Raw genomic sequence first — 26021 nt, 5'->3', positions numbered from 1 at the left:
TGAGACAGAACATCTAAGAATTTAAGAACAGCCGTGCTGCATCAGACCAAAAACCTATCTGATTCAGCATCTGTTTCCCACGGTGGCCAGCGGGATTCCTGTGAGGAACCCACAAGTGGTGTTAAGTTCTCCCAAGAGACCACATTCCTTCTCATGCCTTCAGAGGGCTAAACGCAAAGAGCACATCCACGTTGCGTCTTCACGAGGCGATGGCGGGTGTGTAGTCCATGCAAAGCTTCTTGGAAAGTATGGTTTCCCTGGATCCAAAGAACTGTCAAACCAGATCCAGGACTGCAAAGCTGAATTTCTTGCATTTCTGCTAAACCAGCCTTCCTCAACCTGGGGTGCTCCAGATGTGTTGGACTGCATCTCCCAGAATGCCTCAGCCAGCTGGCTGGGGCATTCTGGGAGTTGTAGCCCAACACATCTGGAGCGCCCCAGGTTGAGGAAAGCTGTGCTAAACGGAAACTCACCCTGCATGCTGTATTGTGTTAACAGGAGCTTAATTGTTCCAATCAAAGGCCCTTAGAATCTGTTCTTGAAGAGCAGCCATTGCAGATTGACCCAATATGTGAGATTTAAGCAACCTGTCAATAATACAACATTGGCTCAAGTATCCCGGGTGCAGTCTTCTGTTGAGTCAGACCTTTGGCCCATCTAGACCCTTAAGAGTTTTGCACCCATGAAACACAAGCGGCTCCATGGCGAAAACTAGGGCGACCCTATGGAAAGGAGGACAGGGCTCCTGTATCTTTAACAGTTGTATTGAAAAGGGGATTTCAGCAGGTGTCATTTGTATATATGGGGAACCTGGTGAAATTCCCTCTTCATCACCACAGTTAAAGCTGCAGGTGCCCTGCCCTCTGGTCACAGTATAGCTGCAGTATAGCTCCTGCAGCTTTAACTGTGGTGATGAAGAGGAAATTTCACCAGGTGCGACATGCATACAAATGACCCCTGCTGGAAGGCAAAAGGAAGAGGGGCCGACCAAGGGCAAGATGGATGGATGATATTCTGGAGGTGACGTACTCAACCTTGGGGGAGCTGGGAGTGGCGACGGCCGACAGAAAGCTCTGGCGTGGGCTGGTCCATGAAGTCACGAAGAGTCGGAGGCGACTGAACGAATAAACAACAAAATGCAACTGTTAAAGATACAGGAGCCCTGTCCTCCTTTTTATATGGTCACCCTACCATCTGTCCTCTTTTACAGAGGAGAGTCCTCTGTTTGAAGGGCTACCAAAGTGCTGTCCTCTATTTGGAAGGCTATAGTGTCCAGGTCTAGTTTAAAAATAAAGAATAATCTGAAGGAAGAGCTAGGCATTCAAGTTGGGCCATGCACAGTTAGCACTTGGATCGGGTGACCATTTGGAAAGGAGGACAGGGCTCCTGTATCTTTAACAGTTGTATAGAAAGAGGAATTTCAGCAGGTGTCATTTGTATGCCTGCATCATCTGGTGGAATTCCCTCTTCATCACAACGGGTAAAGCTGCAGGAGCCCTGCCCTGAGCGTCCAGCTGCAAAAGAGGGCAAGGCTCCTATAGCTTTAACTGTTGTGATGAAGAGGGAATTTCACCAGGTTCTCCATATATACAAATGACACCTGCTGAAATTCCCTTTTCTATGCAACTGTTAAAGATACAGGAGCCCGGTCCTCCTTTTCATAGGGTCACCCTACGAAAACAGCATTCTGTGAAGCCGGGCTGCTTGTGGAGGGAGCATTAATTGGTGTCAACAGCAACGAGGAGGCTGTTGTCCCCCTCACCACCCTGCTCAAGAGATTGTCACCAGGGCTGCAATATCCTTGCAGTTCAAGACCTTGGCTTGTGGGGATGCCTCCGAATGACCCACACGCAGGGGAATGTCTGGGGCTCAATTTGTCTTTCTGCAAAGGGTAATTGCTTGGGTCAGCCCTGCTAGAAACGGAGAGGCTTTTGCATTCTGAGCGGCGGATGCCTTTTAAAAGCGTGCTGTTTTCCTTTCCATCACTTCCAGAAGGGCTACCCAGACGAATATTAAGATGTCTGATTGTTATTTTAATATTGTATCAGCTTTATATGTTTTTAATCAGTTTTATGCATTTTATGGTATTTTTGTATTCAGTGTTGTTCCCTGCCTCGATCCAGAGGGAGAGGCGGGTAAGAATTATTATTATTATTATTATTATTATTATTATTATTATTATTATTGATGATGATGATGATGATGTTTTATGACTAGTCCCGGTGGCTCGTTATTGTGATCGCTTGTGACTTTAGCTTTATAATAATTATTTATTTTGTTTCTCACGTTTCTCTCTTGCTCTCTGTCTATCCCTTCCCCTGGTTGTTGTTTTTTCGGGGGTTTGGGGGGCAGGCATTTACAGAGACACAGAAGAAAAGGCTGTTGTCATGGAAACAGCAGGTGCAAAAGCTCTTCAGGTCTTTCCCTCGGAAATCCATCCTAGATCTCTCGGGATACCGGCAGACAAGAGCGTAGGTTTGAGGATTTGACTTTCCAATTTGGCGGCTGGAAGGGAAGACCCCGCTGGGGTTGGGAAGAACCAGGCTTTGGGATGCCCAGGCTTTTATAGGCCCACTAAGTGAGGGGGAACCAATGGGCTGCTCAGGTGGGCGGAGTCACCCAGGAGCTGGAAGGACATCATTGGCCAAGGTCCCTTTCCGTCTGCAACCCCAAGTGACTCACCACAAGGGGAAGCGGAACACGGCCTAGTCACCCCTAGGAGTTTTGCAACCAGAGAGAGGGCCTTTTTGGTGGTGGCCCCCCAATTGTGGAACAATCTCCCTGGCGAGGCCTGCCTGGCGCCAACATTGTTATCTTTTCGTCGCCAGTTTTCTCTTCTCCCAGGCATTTAGCAATACGTAATTAGCCTGGGTTTGTTTTTGTATGCTTTTGGGGTTTAAAATTGTATGTTTTTGTGATTTAAAATTTTTGTATATTGTTTTTAAGTGTTTTTATCCTATGTAAACCGCCCAGAGAACCTCAGCTATGGGGCGGTATACAAATGTAATAAATAATTATAATACCCAAATCCTCCACCCCATGTGAACCAGCGATGGGGGTGGGGGATGAGGCATCCCAAAATAATTGGATTTCCAGGTTTTTTAAATTATTTGCATTCGGCTATTGGGCGGTATAGAAATGTAATAAATAAATAAATAAATATTTAAAATGGCCTGTTTGTTATAGAAGGGTCAACGTACAAAGTGATAAACATTTGTGTAATTAATGTTGGTATTTTGAATTATGAGTAATTTCCATTATCTTTAATCGTAAGCAGTGATACCGAAGCAGCTCAGTGTTTGGGCTCCAAGTCTCCGGTAATTAATAACAATGTAGGATTGTTCCAGTGGAGGCCGGTGACTCCGATGTCCGCGGGGATCCCCGGACGTCGGAGTCGCCGGCCTCCACTTGCATTATTCCAAGGGAGGCATACATTTGAATGTATAAAGCGGTTCTCAATGTAGGATTCGTTTTTGTTCTGTTTCTCCAGCCGAGGGTTTGGGCAGTCGAACTCCTTACCAACAGCTGGATCTGTAGGTGCAGGAATGGGCCGGCGGAACCCGCGCCAGTTCCAAATCCCCTCCCGGAACCTCCCCACCACGCGGCTGGGTCTGCTGGGCCCCAGTGGCCTTCTGGGAGCCACCCAGCGCAACGCGGCCACCAACCCCACCATCCTGAAACAAGGGAGGCAGGTGCGTATCTGCCAGATTGCAGGCAGTTCGTTAAAGCGATCGGATCTGTTTATTTTTTTATTTGCAGCATTATTATTATTTTTGCCCGCTCTTCGGCCGAAAACAGCTCCCAGAGCACCTTACAGATATTAATAATGAGAGCTTCCCTGTCCTTAGTCTTAAAATCTAAAAGGCACAGCACAAAAGGAATAGCGATTGGGAGGGAGGAGGGAAAGCAAAGCAAAATTCTGACACTAGTTTTCGAAGTTCTTATAGGTGTGCTTTCTGGCAGGGAAAGGTGAAACAAGCACTCTGCGATTGTTCTTTCTCTGGCCAATGTAGGGGCTAAGTTGGTCTTCCCCTTGCCATGATGTTCTTCCAGAAGACTGGGGGTACAGCACCCCACTGGACCTTGGTTCTCTGGATGATGGCAGTACCCTGTGTGGCCTTCTCCACGTTGTAAACTGAGGCAGGAAGAGTTGACTCAAACCCATGTGAGCTCATTAGGAAGGACCCACAAGGAACTAGTGCAGCAGAGATGCAAGGCAGCGGTGTCATTGGCAAAGCCCAAGCCGAGGTCGAAGACGCAGGACAGATTCCTCCAGCGTGGCCACTGGGCCTCTTGGGAATTGACCCGAATGAACTAAAAGTCTGCCGAACATACAACTGTGTGTAATTAACTTCCGGAATCTGCTGCTGCGAGGTGGTGGCGGCCACAAATTTAGATGGCTTTAAAAGAAGATTTGAGAAATCCATGGCAGGTGGAGAGGTCCAGTGATAGCTATTAGCCATGTCAGCTAAATGGAGCATCTAGGTCTAAGAGCAGTATATCTCAGTATGCCAATTGCTGGGAACCAGCAGCAGGGAACAAGTATTGACGTCGTGTCCTTCTTGTAGTCTCTTGACTGGCTGTTGTTGAAAACTGGATAAACCAAACTAATCCTTATAAATCATTTTATAATTGGGGGTGGGGGGTGGGAACGAAAGGGACTATTACTCCACTTCTGAAATCTCTTCATTGGCTTCCAGTTCACCTCAGAATCCAATATAAACTTCTCCTGTTGACCTACAAAGCTTTTTCACAGCCTAGCTCCTTTCTATCTTTCCTCTCTCATCTCACACTATTGCCCCGCACGTGCTCTTCGCTCCTCTGATTCCATGTTTCTCGCCTGCCCAAGGGTCTCTACTTCCCTTGCTCGGCTTCGTCCATTTTCTTCGGCTGCCCCTTACGCCTGGAACGCTCTTCCAGAACATTTGAGAACTACAAGTTCAATCGCAGCTTTTAAAGCTCAGCTAAAAACTTTTCTTTTTCCTAAAGCTTTTAAAACTTGATTTTGTTCTGACTTTTATACTGTTAGTTTTACCCTACCCAGTGCCTGTTTGGTGCATTCTCTTCCCCTCCTTATTGTTTTATTATGATTTTATTAGAATGTAAGCCTATGCGGCAGGGTCTTGCTATTTTATTGTTTTACTCTGTACAGCACCATGTACATTGATGGTGCTATAAATAATAATAATATTTTTGAAACTTAGGAAAGGGGAGGGTGAACACACACACATACACATACACACACACACACACACACGGCAGCTTCATACAATATGACAGCCCACTGTGAGTTACTTAAGCCACAGTGAAGCTCTGGTGAGTACGGCCGCCATTTTGCATATCCAACTCCTACCCGGGGGTTGTCGTGTTATGTAAACCTGGAGAGCGTGGGTTATGCAAGGGCTGTTTAATCTTTGCATAATTTATGGAGCTAGGTTCCCATGACAAAACAACCCCCAAGTGGGGGTTGGATATGCAAAATGGGGCCTGCGGGTACCACAGCTCATGATGAGTTGAACCCATGGTGGGTTGTTGCGTCATGTAAACCACGTCATTGCCGGTCATGACGTTCACATCCTGGAGACAATCCCAATTCACATATGGATCTCAAAGCCAGATAGATAGATAGATAGATAGATAGATAGATAGATAGATAGATGATAGGTAGATAGATAGATAATAAATAAATAATAATATATTTCTTACCCGCCTCTCCCTTTGGATCAAGGCGGGGAACAACATTAGAACAGGAATCAATACATCTTAAAAATTCTTGATTTTACATTGATCTGGGAAGGCCTGCCAGAAAAGGCTAGTCTTTAAAGCTGCCTTAAAATCACACAGAGTTAATTTTACGAATCTCCTCCGGCAGGCCATTCCACAATCTGGGGGCAACAGAAGAAAAGGTCCTCTGGGAAACTGATGTCAGCCTAGTTTTAGCTGACTGAAGTAAGTTCACCCCAGAGGACCTGAGTGTGCGGGGCGGACTGTATGGGAGAAGGCGATCCTGCAGGTAACCTGGACCCAAACCATTTAGGGCTTTAAAGGTAATGACCAACACTTTGTACTTTGCCCGGAAACTAATTGGCAGCCAGTGGAGTGATTTTAATGTTGGGGTAATATGCTCACCCCTAGGTGTTCCAGTGACCAACCTGGCTGCCCTATTTTGAACTAGTTGAAGTTTCCGAACTAGGCACAATGGTAGCCCTATGTAGAGCGCATTGCAGAAGTCAAGCCTTGAGGTTACCAGCGTGTGCACTACTGTCTTTAGGTCTTCTGACTCTAAGAAGGAGCGCAGCTGACGTATCAGACGAAGCTGATAGTAGGCACTCCTGGCTGTCGCATCTATCTGGGCTGTCAATAGATGATAGAAGATAGATAGATGATAGATGAATAGATAGGGCTCGTGGCTCTGTTATCAGTGGGCCGCTGAATCCACTCTTAGAGCTCATATACACCAAGCAGGATATTCCATTATGAAAGCAGTATATAAAAGGCAGGAGCCACACAACTGCTTTATAGCAGTATTGAAGTGTGCTGACAACTGTTGAGGCCCATTGACGCATACCATATACCGCTTTATTATTATTATTATTATTTATTTATATAGCACCATCAATGTACATGGTGCTGTACAGATAACACAGTAAATAGCAAGACCCTGCCGCATAGGCTTACAATCTAATAAGTTGTAGTAAACAATAAAGAGGGAAGGAGAGTGCGAACAGGCACAGGGAAGTGTAAACAGGCCGGGTAGGGTGAAGCTAACAGTATAGAGTCAGAACAAACTCAATATTTGAAGGCTATAGGGAAAAGAAAAGTTTTTAGCTGAGTTTTAAAAGCAGTGATTGAGTTTGTAGTTCTCAAGTGTTCTGGAAGAGCGTTTCAGGCGTAAGGGGCAGCAGAAGAAAAAGGACGAAGCCGAGTAAGGGAAGTGGAGGTCCTTGGGCAGGCGAGAAGTATGGCATCAGAGGAGCGGAGAGCACGAGCGGGGCGATAGTGTGAGATGAGAGAGGAGAGATAGGCAGGAGCTAGACCGTGAAGAGCTTTGAAGGTCAACAGGAGAAGTTTATATTGGATTCTGGAGTGAGTTGGAAGCCAATGAAGAGATTTCAGAAGTGGAGTGACATGGTCAGAGCGGCGGGCCAAGAAGATGATCTTAGCGGCAGAGTAGTGGACAGAGACCAGCGGACTGATGTGAGACGAAGGAAGGCCAGAGAGAAGAAGGTTGCAGTAGTCCAACCGAGAGATAACCAGTGCGTTATCTCTTTCATACCACTTTCATACCACTATATCCTGCTTGGTGTAGATGTGTCGATGGGCCCCAACAGTTGTTAGTGCACTTCAGTGTGGCTCCTGCCTTTTATACACCACTTTCATAATGGAATATCCTGCTTGGTGTAAATGAGCCCTTGGTTTCAGTGGAACACTAAAGGAGCCATCCAAGGTGCAAAGCAATACACAGGCTTACGGTCTTCAGAAATGCCTCTGAGCATTATTTTATTTATTATTTATTACATATTTATACTGGGCAGTTTACAACTAAAACCATAAAATCCAGATTAAAACTTTAAAATCACATAAAACCAAACTAAATTACAGTCCAGGGAAGGCTCGTTTAAAAAGCTATGTCTTTCGGAGGCCTTTAAAAGTTATTACATTTTCCACCTCCCGAACCGCACGAGGGAGGGTTTTCCAGAGAGTGGGGGCCGCTACAGAGAAGGCCCCGCCGTCGAGGTTCTTCATGGCAACATTCTTTTCGTGTTGGGATGACGAGGAGGGCCTCCTCTGAAGATCGTAAATGTCGCCTGGGTGTATATAAGGGAAGGCGGTCTGCTAGGTATCCTGGTCCCAAGTTGTTTAGGGCTTTGTAGGATAACAGCATAACCTTGTACGGTCGTGCACGCGCTGGTAACTTCGAGGCTCGACTTCTGCAATGCGCTCTACATAGGGCTACCTTTGTGCCTAGTCCGGAAACTTCAACTAGTTCAAAACATGGCAGCCAGGCTGGTCACCGGTACACCTTAGGGGGACCACATTACACCAGTTTTAAAATCTCTTCACTGGCTGCCAATTAGTTTCTGGGCGAAGTATAAAGTGTTGGTTATCACCTTTAAAGCCCCACATGGTTTGGGTCCAGGCTACCTGCGGGATCGCCTTCTCACGTACAATCCGCCCCGCACACTCAGGTCCTTTGGGAAGAATTTACTCCAGCCAACAAAAACAAGGCTGACAACTATTACCCAGAGGACCTTTTCTTCTGCCTCTCCCAGTTTGTGGAATGGCTCACCGGGAGAGATTCATCAACTTAACAGTCTTCCAGAATTTAAGAAAGCCATAAAGACTGATCTCTTCCGGCAGGCCTACCCAGCTGAATTTTCCTTTTAATAATGTGCTGCTTTTAGTGATATATTGGTTTTAAAATTTTTAATTAGTTTTATGATGTTGCATTTGTGTTGTGCCCTGCCTCAATCTGGAGGAAGAGGCGGGTAACAAATAAATAATAATAATAATAATAATAATAATAATAATAATAATAATAATAAGGCTTGGTAGCTAACAGCAGCCCATGCATTTCTTTTAACACTGGTTTTATGTGGGCAGAGCATGTATAGAATGCTTCCCCATCTCCACCAAGGCCCAAGCCAGTGGGGCTGAGCACCTTGGATACCCCCTTTCACCACCCCACTGACACCAGAGCCACCAGCCTCCACTGTAGACTGATAATTTCTCCTCCGACAGAGAGAGAGAGTTCATTAACTAGTCCCCATCAGTTGCTTCGTCACCATCCAGTTTCCCTTTCTGACTTAGATGGATTCTTTTTTCTTCTTTTTTTAAAAAATTCCATTTAAAAAGGGAAAAAAGAAACCCGATGGAGCCGGCCAGAACAGTCTGCAGGCATTTCCTGTTTTCACTCTCTTCAGCGCTGCAAAGAGGTCCTGCAAAGGGGACGGGCGCGGGGGTTGGGATGCTTCTGAGGAAAAGAGAGAAAGGAGCAGTGTCTCCGGCACGGATGTTCAAGGAACCAAGTGCAGCGCTTAGCGAGTGAACAAGGGAGCCTTGAGCAGGAGGAGCAATGATGTGAATGGGACTTCCAAGTTCAGTTCACAGAACAGCGGCCCAGTTTGCGAGTGACACCGAATCACGACTGGAGCCGTTGCTAGACGAGGCGTTAGTGCGGTGTGAGGCCCGGTCTCCCTCCTGTGCATCCAGATGACGCACAGGGGATCCCAGGGTCAGGCCGGGCTAACGCCTCCCTTAAGCTGGGAGAAGCAGATTCGCTTATGGCCCGGCTTTTCCGGGCCATAAGCAGAGGCCGGGGCTGCGGAAGGTCTAGCAGGGTCCATGGCTTTTCTCGGGAATCACGGGGGGTGGGGAGATAGGGGCCGGGGGAAAGGCCGGACCCGGCAGGAGAGGGGGGGGAAGAAGGACGGGCACGGGCATGGCGGACGGGGATGGGGGAAGAAGGACGGGGGACAGGGCACGGGGATGGCGGACTGGGGATGGGGGAAGAAGGACAGGCATGGGCATCAGGGAGGGGGGAAAGAAGGACGGGGGACAGGGCATCAGGCATCGGGGACGGAGGAAAGAAGGACGGGGGACAGGGCATCGGGGAGGGGGGAAAGAAGGACGGGGGACAAGGCATGGTGGATGGGGGAAAGAAGGACAGGGACAGGGCATCGGGGATGGGGGGAAAGAAGGATGGGGGACATAGCATCAGGCATCGGGGAGGGGGGATGGGAGAAAGAAGGACGGGGGACAGGGCATCAGGCATCGGGGAGGGGGAGGGGAGAAAGAAGGACGGGGGACAGGGCATCAGGCATCGGGGAGGGGGAAAGAAGGACGGGGGACAGGGCATTGGGGAGTGGGAGGACGGGCGAGCGAGCAGGCAGGGGGGGCATCAGGCATTGTGGGGGGGAAATCAGGGGCAGGGGGAGCGGGGACCCTATATTTATTTTTAAAAACACTTACCTTATCCGGCGGTGCGCTCCTGCGCACATGGGCCTTTAATTGAAAACAAAAATGGCGGACGCGATGGGGCTTCCCCTTGCCCTGTCACGTCTTACGTGTGGAAAAGGGCGCCGTCGCGCGCTAGCTGTAGCGCGCCGTCGCCCCGACTCCTGGCTGGATTATCAGGTAGGTCTAGCAAGGCCCTGGGTGTTCCATGCACCAGCCAGGGTGGTGTAGTGGTTAAAGTGTCAGACTGGGAGTCGGGAGATCTGGGTTCTAGTCCCCCACTCGGCCATGGAAACCCACTGGGTGACTTTGGGCCAGTCACAGCCTCTCAGCCCAGCCTACCTCACAGGGTGGTTGTCGTGAGGATAAAATGGAGAGGAAGAGGAGGATCATGTATGCCGCCTTGAGTTCCTTAAAGAGGAAAAAGCGTGGGATATAAAGGCAATAATAAATAAATAAATGGGCCTCCCCCCTTTTTCCAGCGCAGCCACAAGGAGGAGATTGAAAGGTTTTGCTTTCGTTTCCAGCTAACTGTACTTACTTGCTATGTTCGTACCCAGATGGATTGTGCTCACTGTGCAGGAGGGAAAGAAAAAAATAGCCAAAGGCAAGGGTGGAACCAAGTAATCTTCTACAATAATATTTTACTAATATTAGTAGTAATATTAATAATAATATTAATATTAGTAATATTAATAATAATTAATAGTATTTTACTAATATTATCAGTAAAAGTTTTGTTAAAGTGCCAGGTGCCTACGTGTTTCGAACGCGGTTGCGTTCTTCCTCAGGGCTTTATGACGTTCGTGCAGTTGTCATAAAGCCCTGAGGAAGAACTCAACCGCGTTCGAAACGCGTAGGCACCTGGCACTTTAACAAAACTTTTACTAATAATATTATTGTAGAAGATGACTTGGTTCCGCCCTTGCCTGTGGCTATTTTTTACTCCCCTACGGGGTGTTCCTTGCTTCAACAGGAGGGAAAGAAGCCAACTTCAAACCGTGGTTAATCACCCTGGGTTGTTTCCCTAACCATAGTCTATGACACTAACTACCGTCTCCAGTTCGGATTAAATGATTAGCTGCATTAAGCTGAAAACACGAGTGTAAAGCTCTTTCCTCAGAACAGGTAGTTTGGTCTAGTGCAGCCTTCCTCAACCTGGGGCGCTCCAGATGTGTTGGACTGCACCTCCCAGAATGCCCCAGCCTGGCTGGGGCATTCTGGGAGGTGCAGTCCAACACATCTGGAGCGCCCCAGGTTGAGGAAGGCTGGTCTAGTGGCTAGCGTGTTGGACTGGGAATTGGGAGATCTGGGTTCTAGGCCCCACTCGGCCACGGAGGCTCACTGGGTGACTTTGGGCCAGTCACTGACTTTTGGGCCAGCCTACCTCACAGGGTTGTTGTTGTGAGGATTATGTGCACCACCTTGGTTTCCTTGGAGGAAAAAAAAATGATCTCCCCGACGAGGCTTGCCGGGCGCCAACATGGTAATCTTTTCGGCGCCAGGTCAAGACTCTTCTCTCCTCCCAGGCAGTTAACATCATGTGCTGAGTTTGTTTTTAACTGAACCCAGAATAGTTGTTTTAAAAGGAGATTCTTGTTTTTATGCTTTTCATGCTTTTAAATTTTGTAGATTTGTTTTTAACGTTCACTGTTTTTAACTTTTGTAAACCTTCCGTCCTCCCAAGGTCGGTAAAATGAGTACCCAGCTAGCTGGGGAAAAGGTAATAACGGCCAGGGAAGGCAACGGCAAACCACCCCACTGGGGGAAAGGTAATAATGGCCGGGGAAGGCAACGGCAAACCACCCCGCGATAAGGCCTGCCAAGAAAACGTCAGCGAAAGCTGGTGTCCCTCCAAGAGTCAGTAATGACTCAGTGCTTGCACAAGAGGTTCCTTTCCTTTCCTCCAAACCACCCAGAGAGCTTTGCCTATGGGGCGGTATATAAATGCAATCAATCAATAAATAAGGTGGGTTATAAATGCAATAAATAAATAACAGCCAGCTTCAGGGTCAGACCAGTGGAGGCTGGTGGCTCCGAAGTCAGTGGGGTGGTGAATCCGCTCTGGGTTTCAGTCAGAACTCTAAAGGAGATATCCAAGGTGCAAAGATGGGTAACGCCAGGCCAGTTTAGACTTCGCGCCACCCCGGGGGCGGCGCTTTTCGACAGAGTCCACGCCTTTGTTCGCTCGCCAATCTGTAAAGCGTGCACCACAATTTAGTGGAATGATGTCCGCTGTGGACTAGCCTGTTTGAAGCAGGCACGTCAGAAGTGTTGAGGACTCCTGAATGAGGCAGACCTGCTGCCCTCAGCATCGCCACAGCCTTGGTGCACGCGCCACGCAGCCTGCCATGCTGAGCACCTGCGCTGTGCCACTACTTCCGCCCCCCTGGTTCTGTGGCAGGCTCAGCGGTGTCTTGGGCAGAGCCAGGGGAGGCCCAGTACCTTTCCCACCCTGTCTGCCTCCATGGTTTGCTTTACCTGTGCGGTGCCTCTTCTGCCTTCTGCCTGTAGAGCCTGTGGTTTGCCAACCCCGGAGGGAGTAACAGCATGCCCAGCCGAACTCACACCTCGGTGCAACGGACGCGCTCACTGCCCGTCCACACCTCCCCACAGACGATGCTCATGTTTCAGCAGCCAGGTAGGCCAAAAGCATTCCGCCCCCCCCCCTTCGCCCGCTGTCCCCGAACCCCAAGTGGACAGCGTGGTGTAGTGGTTAGTGGGAGTTGGGAGATCCGGGTTCTAGTCCCCCCTCGGCAGTGTGGTATAGTGGTTAGTGTGTTGGACGCAGCCAACATGCCAGCGGTTCAAGTGTTGTAGCGGTTCAAGTGTTGGACTGAGACTCGGGAGACCCTGGTTCTAGTCCCCTGGTTCTCAGCCATGAAGCTCTGGGCCAGTCACTGACTCTCAGCTCAACCCACCTCACAGGGTTGTTGTTGTGAGGATAAAATGGAGAGGAGGAGGATTACGTACGCCGCCTTGGGTTTCTTAAGGAGGGGGGGAAAGGCAGGATATAAATTTTATTAATTAATTGATATACGGACAGTGAGTCTGTTAATGTCCCCGCCAGGCAAACTTTGATCAGTCTTCTTTTAAGCAGGCTTTTAAAATGACCAGCTCCGGAGCTACTACTGGATGCTTTAGGGTGGAGTCCTGCATTGAGCAGGAGGTTGGACTAGATGGCCTTGCAGGCCCCTTCCAAGTCTGCTGTTCTATGATTCTATGATCAGGAAAAACTTCCTGACTGTTAGAGCAGTACAACAATGGAACCAGTTACCTAGGGAGGTGGTGGGCTCTCCCACACTAGAGGCCTTCAAGAGGCAGCTGGACAAGCATCTGTCAGGGATGCTGTAGAGTGGATTCCTGCATTGAGCAGGGGGTTGGACTAGATGGCCTTGCAGGCCCCTTCCAACTCTGCTGTTCTATGATTCTATATGATTCTATGATAAGCCTGGGCCATCTTTCCCCACTCCTGGCTTATGTCATGTTGGATCAGGAACGAGCTGAAGGATTTCTCCTCAAATCAGGAAAAGGCTCAGCTGATTTCCAGACCACCTAGGCCAGTGCCCAGCAATGCCACCGTGCTCCCGCTGTTTCTGTTGTGCCAGCCGGATCTGCCGTTAGCGCTTCCTAAACCCTAACCCACATCCTGAAGTTCCTCCTAGTTACAAGAAATGCCTTCAGATGCATCGGAAACGGCCCGTCGTTGCCTTAAACCTCCTGTTCATTATCTCTGCAGAGTTCCAGGTACCAGTGACAGAACCTGATATCAACAACAGGCTAGAGTCCTTGTGCCTCAGCATGACTGAACATGCCCTCGGAGGTAAGCGCCTCTTTCATGTCACCTTCCAGTCTCTGTGGAGTTTCTGAGATCCCATTTACACATTAGGAAAAATAAGGTGATAGAAGTAAGGAAAGTTCAACTGTACAAAACAGGGCAGCATGGTTACTAACAGGGACTGGCCAACGAGACCACATCACGCCAGTCCTTTTCCAGCTTCATTGGCTGCCAGTCCAGGTCCGGGCCCGATTCAAAGTGCTGGTATTAACATGTAAAGCCCTAAACGGCTTGGGGCCAGGCTATCTGAAGGAACGCCTCCTCCCGTATGTACCTGCCCGGACCCTAAGGTCATCCTCAGGGGTCCTTCTCCGCGAGCCCCTGCCAAAGGAAGTGAGGCAGGTGGCTACCAGGAGCAGGGCCTTCTCTGCTGTGGCACCCCGGCTGTGGAATGAGCTCCTTAAGGAGGTTCGCTTGGCACCTACATTAGATGCTTTTAGACGCCAGGTGAAGACCTTTTTATTCTCCCAGCATTTTAACAGTCTATAAATAATTTTTAACTTGGTGTTTTAAATTTGTAATTTTGCATTGGTGCTGTTTTTATCTGCTTGAGCTTTTATATTGTATTTTATATTATGGTTTTATACTGTTGTTTTATACTTTGAATGTTTTTAATTTTTGTGAACCACCCAGAGAGCTCCGGCTATATTGGGCGGTATAGAAACGTAATAAATAAATAAATAAATAAATAAATAAATAAATAAATAAATAAATAAATAAATAAATAAATAAGGCAGGACTGTACCACTTCAGACTGCAGCTGGGGACTGAATATTTGAAAGCTACACACACACACACACACACACACACACACAGAGGAAGTTGCTTTTTACTGAGTCAGACCCCAGGTCCATCTAGCCCAATATTGTCAACACTGACCGGCAGCAGATGCTCTCCAGGATTTCAGGCAGGACTTTTCCTGGATCTATCTGGAGATGGCGGGGACCGAACCTGGCACCTTCTGCATGCAAAGCCGGGTCTCTACCATTGAGCTACATCTCCTCCCTGCATGCAGTAAACTAGCACATATCGTCTCCCTAATAAGCTTATTTACTACATGCATAGAACTTTTTAAATATTCCCAGAGTATGACACCCTTTTCCCTCCTGTCATCTCAAGTGGTAAAGTTCAACCTTCTGCCCTTTTCTTCTGCATAATGGGACAGGCGGGCTTTTGGCCGATGCTTTATATGCGTTAGCCAATGGCAGCAACGTAGGCACAGTCACAAAATGGAAGGAACTGGGCCAGCCGTGCTACCACGTACATCTCTCAGATGTATAATGTATCTTTCATAGGTTTAATCATAGAATAGCAGAGCTGGAAGGGGCCTATAAGGCCATCGAGTCCAACCCCCTGCTCAATGCAGGAATCCACCCTAAAGCATCCCTGACAGAGGGTTGTCCAGCTGCCTCTAGTGTGGGAGAGCCCACAACCTCCCTAGGTAACTGGTTCCATTGTCGTACTGCTCTAACAGCCCAGAAGTTTTTCCTGATGTCCAGCCGGAATCTGGCTTCCTGTAACTTGAGCCCATTAGTCCGTGTCCTGCACTCTGGGAGGATCGACAAGAGATCTTGGCCCTCCTCTGTGTGACAACCTTTCAGTCAGTGGGAGCTGTTGGCTCCGATGTCAGTGGGCCGGTGAATCTGCTCTGGGTTTCAGTCAGACCTCTAAAGGAGCGATCCAAGGGGCTTCTTGCTGAGGGCAACAGGAGAGGCAAATCATACCCTTGATTTGGTACACAAGTGAGAGACCTGGAGTGTGACAGAAACAAGAGTATTATCATTATTATTATCATCATCTCTTTTCTCTCTCATGGCGGTTTGTCTAGGGTTCAAGTTACAGGAAGCCAGATTCTAGCTGGACATCAGGAAAAACTTCCTGACTGTTAGAGCAGTACGACAATGGAACCTTTGCAAAGTTATGCTGTCTTTTACTGATTCAGGAATTTCCTGACTATTGAACATGTTTTTAAGTACGACTGCTTTCCGGATGTTGGTGTGGATGTATTTTGGTAGGCCCAGTTTCTGAGGGTTTTCTGTAACGTTTTTTTTTAATGTGATGCCAGTGACTGATGTGACTAACAGAATCATTGTGACTTTTTCATGTTGTTATAGTTGTTGTTGTTGTTACCTGTTCTCCTACTCAGTGAGCACTCAGAGTGGCTTACACACCAAAAAAAAAGAAAAGAAGAAGGGAGTAAAACCACTGATTAAAATGAACCATCTTTGCAACCAGGAAACACTACAACCATTTAAAGCGATTTAAAATGGATTGTGTGGTACTCGAGGTGTGAGCGAACCAGAGGGCGAAACATAATTTTAGCCGAGGAGGCCGAGAACAGGGGCAGATGAAGTTCTCACGTTCACCTCTCAGACTGATTTCAGACTGATTTTCACGCCTCACGGGTGAAAAAGCTCAGAGATTTCCCTGGCTTCAAAAACAATGTCAGCTGCATTGCTGAGGGAGGAGAAGGGGAAACCACCCTGCTTTTTTTCCGCAGCTGCCTTAAAATACATCTTGCCGGGACATTCCATGACAGGATCGTGTTCCTCGCCAGTTGTTTTCATTCAGTAACGTTCAACCCCGGATTTCCAATCGACTTGTGCTATAAATAACATCTTGGAGGGAGAGAAAAATGAGTTGTTGAGTTTGAGTTTGCTTCTTCTTTCTCCCCCCCCCCCCAAAAAAAAATCAGACATGCGCAAGATGGTCTGTTTGCTTGTTTCTTTAAGTCTGGAAAGTGCCCCAGATGGGTGAATTGAGGCCTGAGTGCCGGGCAGCGGCCACAATCCTTTGCCTACCCACATTAACAGAGAGAGCTGTAATCGCCGGTTTGAGGAGGGTCAAAATTAGCGGTGGGGCGGGCTTGCCTCTGTCCTTGACAAAAAACGCTGTGTCTCTCCAACATCTGTGCCCTGTGTAACTTAGAAGAGCAGCAATACCAGCAGCCCCCGGAGGCGTTTCCTCCAATCTCAGCCGTGCGCTAAATAGAGAGCGTTATGCAGGTCCAGGTTGTGGAGGGTGGTGGGGAGGTGATGGCAGGGTGAGTTTAAAATGGCAGCAGGCCCTTCCCTCCCCGTCTGTGTTCTTTGGACGCCTTCCTGCCAAGATGTTGGGAAGAGAAAGGTTGTGAGGCCGTGGTGGACGCCTTCAGACCAGTGCAGAGCAGCTGTGCTCAGGATGAGATGCTGCTGTCGGGCTTTGGAAGGAGGGGAGATTTTGCCTTCATCGTTAGGGAATGCGAAGAGATGAGCTTGTCGCTGCGTCTGAGTACATCTCCGCAAACAAACCATGGTTTGTTAACCAGCTACAAACCATGAATAGAACCCATGGTTTGTTAACTAGCACAAGCCCTGTTCGGACAACACCCTACGCCATGATGGCTAAGCGTTTTGAGCTAACCACGATGGCTTAGCGTGTCGTGTGAGCGGTGTTTTTCCTACATAACCATGGTTTAAGCATGCTCACTAACCACTTGCTGCAGAAGGGTTAGCGGTCCTAACCATGGCTTTGCTTGTTGTCTGAACAGGCCCAAGTCTGTCTTGTTTAAACCATGGGTTCTTGTGGTGGCACCTGAAACCCTGGAGAGCCGTCACTGCCTGTCAGTGTTGACAATACTGAGCTAGTTGGTTCTGGTTCTGTGTAAGGCCGCTCCCGACGTGCCACTTGGGTGCTCTGTTTGCTTGTGGTCATAGAACGCCACCTGCTGGAATTGAAAGAGTACTGTGCCTAAAAGTGGGATAGAGAGCATGTGTGGAGATCCAGCTCGTTCATATAACCCAGTCCTACCCATCTGCTTGATGGAATGGGATCGGGAACGTCCTGGTCCTATTTCTCTTGCTCCCATCCCTCAACCTCCTTGGTCCATCCAACCTGCTTATTCCACCATACTGCCAATGCTGCCTCGCTTCCCTATTGGGGTAAGAGAAGTCTTCAAGATGGCGCCAGGCATCTAGGGCAGCCTTCTCCTACCTGGTGCCCAGAGGCCATGTTGGCTAGGAATTATGGGAGTTGCAGTACAACACATCTGGAGGGCGCTTGTTGGGGTAGAGTGCTTAAAAGCATCTAGTTGATTGATTTAGGGTGATGTCATCTACCTAGGGAGGTTGTGGGCTCTCCCACACTAGAGGCCTTCAAGAGGCACCTGGACAACCATCTGTCAGGGATGCTTTAGGGTGGATTCCTGCACTGAGCAGGGGGTTGGACTCGATGGCCTTGTAGGCCCCTTCCAGCTCAGCTTTTCTATGATTCTATGATTCTATGATCTTGTTCAACTTGGTTGAGGCACTACAACCTGGCGTAGCACAGCGTGTGCAGGAGAATTTCCCAGTGGAGTGAGCCTGCGGTTTTTATGACATGATCCACGTTGCCAGGTTTCTCTGGGGAAGGAAAAATAGACAGATAATCTGCCTTACCACAGGGGTTGAACTCAGTGGTTGCGTTTGCACATAACACGAAGCCACGGTTTACGTTAACCATGGTTTGTTGTTTTAGCCATGAATGGTCTTGCAGACCAGCAAACAAACCGTGGTTTTCCCTGCTTCTGGTTTGTTTCTCCCCTGCCCATTTTGCCAACCGTAAGAGAGGTTTCTTTTTCAGGCTCCTCTTGCTTCAGCACCTCTGTTTCAGGGCAGACAGCAGCACCAACAAGCCAGGGATAAGCCACAGTTCTGGGTTCAGGCACCACAACAAGCCATGATTTAAACAAGGCAGACTTTGTCATCCAACAACCAACCATTGATTTTATTTGTGGTTTGTAGCTGGTTAACAAACCATGATTTGTTTGTGGGGATAAATTTAGACACAACAACAAACCAGATTTCAACAAACCACATCATGGCTGAACAGCCTGTGTGAACCAAGCCTTTTGGTTGCTACCACCTCCCTCCTACTAAAATGCCTCCAGAGTAGGAAAACGTTGACATCACAGGCAGCTGACCGTTCCTGGGACGCCCCGGCTGAATAACCCTGAATCTGCCTTTTCAGATGGTGTTGACAGAACCTCGACGATCTAGAAGACAGAGGTGTCTGCAGTGACAACGCTGGCCGTGAGAAACGTTGGCTGCTGGACCAGTGGCGGATTGGGTGATGGGTCCCTGGACCTGCTAAGGACCCCTGGAGATATTTTGCAACCTTTTCATTGCTGTTTTCTTCTTTCCTTCCCTCTCTGTCTCCCCTCTCTTGTCCATCTCTGTTTTCATTTTGTGAAAGGATCGATGATCCTACTGTTACTTCGTCAGAAGTAGAACTGGGGCGTTGCGCGCGCACGGATGGAGAAAAACCTGTGGTGGGAAGCGAAAGAGACTGGAGCGGTTGATCTAAGGGCAGGCATCCCGGGGGTGCCTGAGAGCATCTCAGGGCAGGCTATCTTAGGAGCAAGGTAATAAGCAAGACATCTCCAATTGGGTGGCGGAGACAACCCTTCTTTGGGACGAAGGAGCTGAAGTGAGCTCACCAAAAAGGGAGTTGCACCTTGGCCATCTGTAAATATGGGGGTGCATTTCGCCAACATGAACCCCGACGGGTGCCGACATTTGGGGGCAGGCAGGCAGGCAGAAAGGAAACAAGACCAACCAACCCGCTCCCCTTCAGTGGCATTCAGAAGGGCGGTTTTGAATGTTGCACGTTGTTTACACGAAGCCGGGTCGAAAAGAGCCCCTCCGATGTGCTGAGCGAACTGCCCTCCTTCTCTTCCTGCGGCCTTACTCCGTGAAATGTTGATGGGGGTAGAGAGAGAGAGCTCAACCCCCAGACCTGCTTCCTGGGAGCCTCCTACCACCCGGGATGCTTGCCACGGTCCTAGTCCTAGCTGCTTATGAAATTGTCCGCGCATGTGCAGGAGAAATATCTCGGGAGACGCGACGGCCGAGACAAGAGAAACACAAGCATAAAGAACGGACAGTGCAGGCCGTGCGAGAGGGGGACGGCTCAACCCTCTCGGTCTCGCTCGGAGCAGGAGTCCGCGGCCGCCTGCGAGGATCCGGGGTCTGCCTTCTCCCTTCCTCTCCTCGTCGTCATAATGGATCTTTTGCATGGCATCTGCGTGGGTGTGCGCGTGTGTAACTTTTTTTATTATTATTATTATTATTATTCTGTGTCATCGCAGCGGGTTTGGCCTTTTAAGAGAGCTGCTGAGCTATTGCTTCTAGAGGGCCTCAGGCGCACTGGTGAGTTTTTCTTGACTTTCCAAGCTGGGCCAGAGCAGGGTGCCAAAAGCAGGTGGGGGGCGGGAATGTTGCAGAGCAGGCAGAGGAGGAGTTTCGGAGGGGATTCTGTGCCTTCGAGGGCGTGTGGGGTGGGGGGCGCTGGGAAGGGGATGAAAAGAAGCTAACCTTGGAACTTCGCACCGCTGCTTCCACATGTTAGGAAAGGGGAACACCTTCCTCGCCCTCAGTTTGATACTGTAATGCAAAACCAGGCATGTGGAAAAACAAGTGTGCGACACCCACCTACCCACACCCCAAGAGTGCCAGCTAGGACCAGGTTTCCCCCAATGCATTTTGCGCATAGTACTGAGAAAGACAAGCCTGAATTTCCCCGTATCAGATTGAAAGCTACTGTTTGGATGGAGCCCCGTGATAACAAGTGGGTAGAGGAGTCCCGTTGCCCTCCCCCAAGGGCCTAACACCGGTCGCCGTTCAAGTGGACCCATTTCATTGGGTCCCAGAAGTGTCCGTCCAACAGCATGGGGCAGGAACTCCTTGGCTTCAGATTGCCAGAGCAGACCTTACAATGCTCCTCGATCTTTGTGTAGTGGGGGGGGACCCCTGGATCTTCCTGATCTCCTTGTGGGGTCCATCAAGAGTTGCGCACAGGTGTCATGTGGCCTGCAGGAATTGGATACATCCGATCCGCATGTCAGAGCTCTTCCTGAAGGACATGCTTTGAGCCTTCCTAATATCAGGGGTACTGGTGGCTGAATCCTATATTACCGCAGCGGCAGGGAAGCCCCAGGAACGGGTGCAGATAGTAGCCCTGACACTGGTTCTTCCCACATGACCTTGGGGTACTGACATTAGAATCATAGAATAGTAGTGTTGGAAGGGGCCTACAAGGCATCGAGTCCAACCCCCTGCTCAGTGCAGGAATCCACCCTAAAGCATCCCCGACAGGTTGTTGTCCAGCTGCCTCTTGAAGGCCTCTAGTGTGGGAGAGCCCACAACCTCCCTAGGGGACTGGTTCCATTGTCGTACTGCTCTAACAGTCAGGAAGTTATTCCTGATGTCCAGCCGGAATCTGGCTTCCTGTCACGATCCCGTTGTCAGCAATGCCCGTGCTCCCATACCTCTGAAGCAACATTGGGGAGAGCCCCTTACTCCCAAGTAAGCGTGTTGAGGGACTGCGTGATCCCAAGTGCTCCCGCTTGGAAGATCCTTTGAAAACAGCGGGGGCTTACTTCCCACGTGAACAGGTACGGCGCAGGAGAGACGGCCGTTCAGGTCCATAAAAGTACAGGGCAAGGAAAAGATTCCATTGCCTTCCCTGCTCCGTGATGTAATCGGAGGATGCACAGACCCCGGGAGGGTGGAACGTGCCCTTCCTGTGCCGAAGAGCCACGCGGGAGGGAAGGATAAACAAAGCCGCGTGAGTCAGCAGCGCTGTGTCTAAATAGGGTGTTTGTTCTGGGGCCTGTTTATGCTGGAAGGCAGACACTGCTGCCTTTCTCCAGGCCTGGCAAACGGGGGGTCGTACAGGAGGCCAGGAGGGGGGGAAAGCCGGCAAACCTGGCTCTTCTGTGAGCCCAGCACACAGGTGGCTCGTGAAAAAGGCCTTGAAGGAACAGCCGGGGCCGCGCATAGCTTCCAGACACCGCGGCCACTCCTGGCTACTTCTTTTCCGCCGTGACCCTGGCTGGGCCTGACCAGGTTTAATATGCAAGGCCAGAAGGCCCCAGAACATAAAACGCGGGGCTCTGTATAAATCCTGGAAGAGATGTGAGGTCACGTAGAGGACTCCACGGCGTGCGCACGGAACGAACGGAAGTGGCTCGTGTTCAGTCTGAATGCGAGGCGCGGCGTCGGGGGCCGTGGAGGCTGGTGTGCTCCAATGTCCATGGGGTGGTGAATCCGCTCCGGGTTTCGGTCAGAACTCTAAAGGAGCTCTCCACTGGTTCCTCTCTATTCAGCCCTGGTTAGGCCTCATCCAGAGTATTGCGTCCAGTTCTGGGCTCCACGATTCAAGAAGGACGCAGACAAGCTGGAACGTGTTCAGAGGAGGGCAACCAGGATGATCAGGGGTCTGGAAACAAAGCCCTATGAAGAGAGACTGAAAGAACTGGGCATGTTTAGCCTGGAGAAGAGAAGATGGAGGGGAGACATGATTGTTGTTTATTCATTCAGTCGTTTCCGACTCTTTGTGACTTCATGGACCAGCCCACGCCAGAGCTTTCTGTCGGCCGTTACCACCCCTAGCTCCCCCAAGGTCAAGTCTGTCACCTCCAGAATATCATCCCTCCATCTTGCCCTTGGTCGGCCCCTCTCTTTTGCCTTCCACTTTCCCTAGCATCAGCCTCTTCTCCAGGGTATCCTGTCTTCTCATTATGTGGCCAAAGTACTTCAGTTTTGCCTTTAATACCATTCCCTCAAGTGAGTAGTCTGGAGACATGATAGCACTCTTCAATACTTGAAAGGTTGTCCCACCTTTAGGAGGGCCAGGATCTCTTCTCGATCCTCCCAGAGTGCAGGACACGGAATAACGGGCTCAAGTTAAAGGAAGCCATATTCCAGCTGGCCATCAGGAAAAACTTCCTGACTGTTAGAGCAGTATGACAATGGAATCAGTTCCCTAGGGAGGTTTTGGGCTCTCCCACACTAGAGGCCGTCAAGAGGCAGCTGGACAACCATCTGTCAGGGATGCTTTAGGGTGGATTCCTGCATTGAGCAGGGGGTTGGACTCGATGGCCTTTAGGCCCCTTCCAACTCTGCTATTCTATGATTCTATGATGAAGCCTTTCAAGTTCTGACTGTCACCTGGAGCGGATTCCCAGCCCTACAGACATCGTAGCCACCACCCTCCACTAGTCTGAGGCACACTCATTAACCATAGTTATTTGGGATCCTCTAGAAAACACAGCATAGAGGAAGGGACCCCTGCCCTCCCGCAAAAGGTGGTCACTGGAGAAAAAGTATGATTACAGCCTCACAGACTTTACGCCAATGTTTCTCCATTGGCTTTGTAATTAGGCGCCGTTGCCAGCTACAGGAAGAAAAAGCTTTAAAAGAACACCGCTCCAAAAGCTTGACATATTTTGGTGCATCACACCTTACCAGTATATTGTGTCATCCTTGAGTATAAGGACTCATCCAGACAGCCCCCCTGTTTTGGGGTCTGTTCACCATCTCTGACCGTTCAGCGACATGAATACTCACCAGTTCCGCAGACTGACGGCAGCCGTGCGTTTCTGCCCACTTTGTTTTCCATTCCTGACATGGTGGTTTCCATGGAAGACAAAATGGCTGCATGTCCCCCCAGGGCATAAGAACACAAGAGGAGCCCTGATGCTGGATCAGACCAAGGGTCCATCTAGTCCAGCACTCTGTTCCCACAGTGGCCAACCAGCCATCGGCCAGGGATGAACAAGCGGGATGTGGTGCAACAGCACCCTCCCACCCATGTTCCTCAGCAACTGGTGCACACAGGCTTGCTGCCTCAAATACTGGAGATAGCACACAACCATCAGGGCTAGTAGCCATTGATAGACTCCTCGGTTCTTGGTTGTGTGCTACAGGGCCATGCATTGGGGATCTCTACGCTACACATTGGTTTAAATCCATTTTCTCCATCATGGCTTCTCCCCTCAAAACCCTGGGAACCAGAGATGGGTGACATGCAAGCGAACCACCCCCCATAGCTTCCACCTTGTGAGCGAATTTCGGCAGTGTGCAGCGGTGGCAAAATTAGAAAAATAAAACAAGGTGCACAAATTGGCAGTAGCAGGAGGGGTAGTCCCCACAGGGTGTCAGGAGGATGGAAATTGCCCACTCCAAAGTTTCCCCACCTCTGCTGAGAATTTTGTGAAGGTGCTGAGGATTTGTCATGATGGAACCTACACGACAGACTTATAATTGGTTTGAGACCAGTTTTACCTGGGCATGGTTCCCCTCGCCTTCCCCAATCTTGCAAAGGTCCCATCACGTATTCTCCGTGCCATCACACAACTCAAGTTCCCAGGGCGTGGAGGTTGGAAGCCATGGCGCAAGCAAACCATCATACCATTGGTTTTAAGCGTGGAGTGTGGACTATGCCCAAGGCGTAGGGCAGAAAGCCTGCATCTCGGTACACTCTGTAGTGCAAATTGCTGTGTTTTCTTGTTTTCCTGCAGAAGTGTGCCCATGGCCCAGTTTGGATCAGGGAGGATAAAAAATCCTCTGCTTCTAATCAATGTCAACTTCATGCCAAACGTTTGTTCTGACTGATTTTTAATAGGTAGAGTTATAGGGCAGGGAGTGGGGGAGAAGAGAAAGGGCTGCCATTTCTGCATCCTCTAGACCAAGGGCAGGCAACACGCAGACTATGGGTTGCATCACACACACACACACACACACACACACACACAGTCCTTGCTGCCACACCAGCGAAATTCCCAGCAGCAAGAGAAATCAACAGCAAACTGCTCCGGAAGGCTAAAATGTTTAAATTGCTTGGGGGAAAAAAGAGTTAAGTTTGTCTTTCCACCCTCCATAGCAGTTTTAATGCTGAAATTTGCAACGTGGCAGCATAGGAGTGCAACCCAGGGGTGCTGGTCAAAAGCAGGCCCCAGACACACATACACACACCCCAGTTCTCCACCCCTGCAGTAGACAAAGGAGATATATATATAAATGTGTTTGAGATGCAGTATTTTCAAGACTTAAAATTATTTTATATTTTTTATCAAAAAGTGCCAAAATGCCAATTTTTTTTTTTTATTTCTCGGTTTCATGTTTACCGGAATGCGTGGTCGTGGTGAAAGGGAACGTGTTTTTTTGAGTGTAGTAAAGAAGGAATACCGTTGCGGTGGGGAAGATTTCGGGGGAGCAGTTTTTAAGGCACTCGAGAAGAGTGACACAACCCGCCAGGCAAGTCCCCTTGCACAGGCTGCATTGCGAGGCATGGATTTGGCATCCGGTGAATCGCAGCGCAATATTCATTGCTCCGGAGACCAGCCTGGCCAGTTGTGATCACAGATATCAGTGGGGGAAGCAAGTGGTACATCAGTGAGAGCAGGGAATAGAGGGGACACAGAAACCGAGAGAACGAGGGTTTGAGTGTTTTGGACGTCTACAAACTCGGTAGCATCACTTGTACAGGAATTTCGCAGAGGCAGGGGGTGCGGATGAAGAACAAGAGGGCGTTCCTCAAAGTATTTACAAATCTGAAACATTTATTTATTCCTTTGCTGAATATATATAAAAAAACCAGGTTATCTGATTATTAAGATATATTATTTTGGATAACTATATGACTTATAACTCGCTATGGCTGGTAACCATGATAAATTCGTGATATTAACAACCATATACTTCATTTTCTTTTCTTTTTCCCCCCCCTTTCCAATAAGGGAGCTTTTTCCCCCATTGACAGTGTGTAGATACGCAGTTGTCTTGAATTGTGTATGGGGTGTTTTCTGTTTCTTGTGTAATCAAAAGCGGCTTCAGATATGTTCTTGAAGCCCTTCCAAGTTCCCTTTTAAGGCCTGTATTGACTGCAGGTAAAAACAACAACAACCCAACGATTTAAGAAGAAGAAGAAGAAACACCAGAAGTATCTAAAGAGAAAAAAAATCTATTTATAAAAAAAGAAAAAAAGTTGCATGCAAGAGGCCATGGAAGTCAAATGTTTAGTATTTTTTTAAAAAGTGGCAGTGCCTTCCGTTTTGTATTTACCCATTTATCGCCAAATGCAACTGTTTTATAATAAGCAATTGTATGATAGTGTCAGAAATTGCAAAATATTTCACTGCATAGAAACGTGTGGAGTTCTATTTTATTTTATTTTCTTGCTCTCATTACAAGAGTGTGTAAGCTGGTTATCTCGGCCCGCTCTGCCAGAGAGAACTTTTACTATGCGATTATCACGTATGGAATTCATATTGGTGCTTTTATTTTTAGTGGTTTATGACAATTCTTGAATGGAAAAATGCAAACAGATTTGTGTTATTGGGATTGGGATTGTGGGAGGGAGGGGGGGAAACGTCTTTTTTTAATGCTACTATAGAGTTCATTTGGGGGCTGTAGTTAACAAGGGT

The 26021-nt window shown here is 48.8% G+C and overlaps 1 protein-coding gene across 2 annotated transcripts in view; it reads left to right on the top strand.

Moving 5' to 3' along the window:
• SAMD4A (sterile alpha motif domain containing 4A) overlaps positions 1–20016 on the top strand; it is a 157053-nt gene extending 137037 nt beyond the window's left edge. For both annotated transcript variants that reach the window (XM_063118196.1, XM_063118195.1), the window contains 5 exons: positions 2353–2471; positions 3491–3692; positions 12472–12598; positions 13697–13780; positions 18782–20016. In XM_063118196.1, the coding sequence (XP_062974266.1) occupies positions 2353–2471; positions 3491–3692; positions 12472–12598; positions 13697–13780; positions 18782–18810 (561 nt within the window). In that variant the 3' untranslated portion in view covers positions 18811–20016. The remainder of the gene's footprint in view (positions 1–2352; positions 2472–3490; positions 3693–12471; positions 12599–13696; positions 13781–18781) is intronic.
• The last annotated feature ends 6005 nt before the right edge of the window (positions 20017–26021 follow it).

This window comes from Elgaria multicarinata, chromosome 2 (genome assembly GCF_023053635.1).
Source record: "Elgaria multicarinata webbii isolate HBS135686 ecotype San Diego chromosome 2, rElgMul1.1.pri, whole genome shotgun sequence".
In the NCBI taxonomy this organism is placed as follows: domain Eukaryota; kingdom Metazoa; phylum Chordata; class Lepidosauria; order Squamata; family Anguidae; genus Elgaria; species Elgaria multicarinata.
The sequence above is the reverse complement of the archived record's forward strand: the minus strand, read 5'-3'. Positions and strand labels throughout refer to the sequence as shown.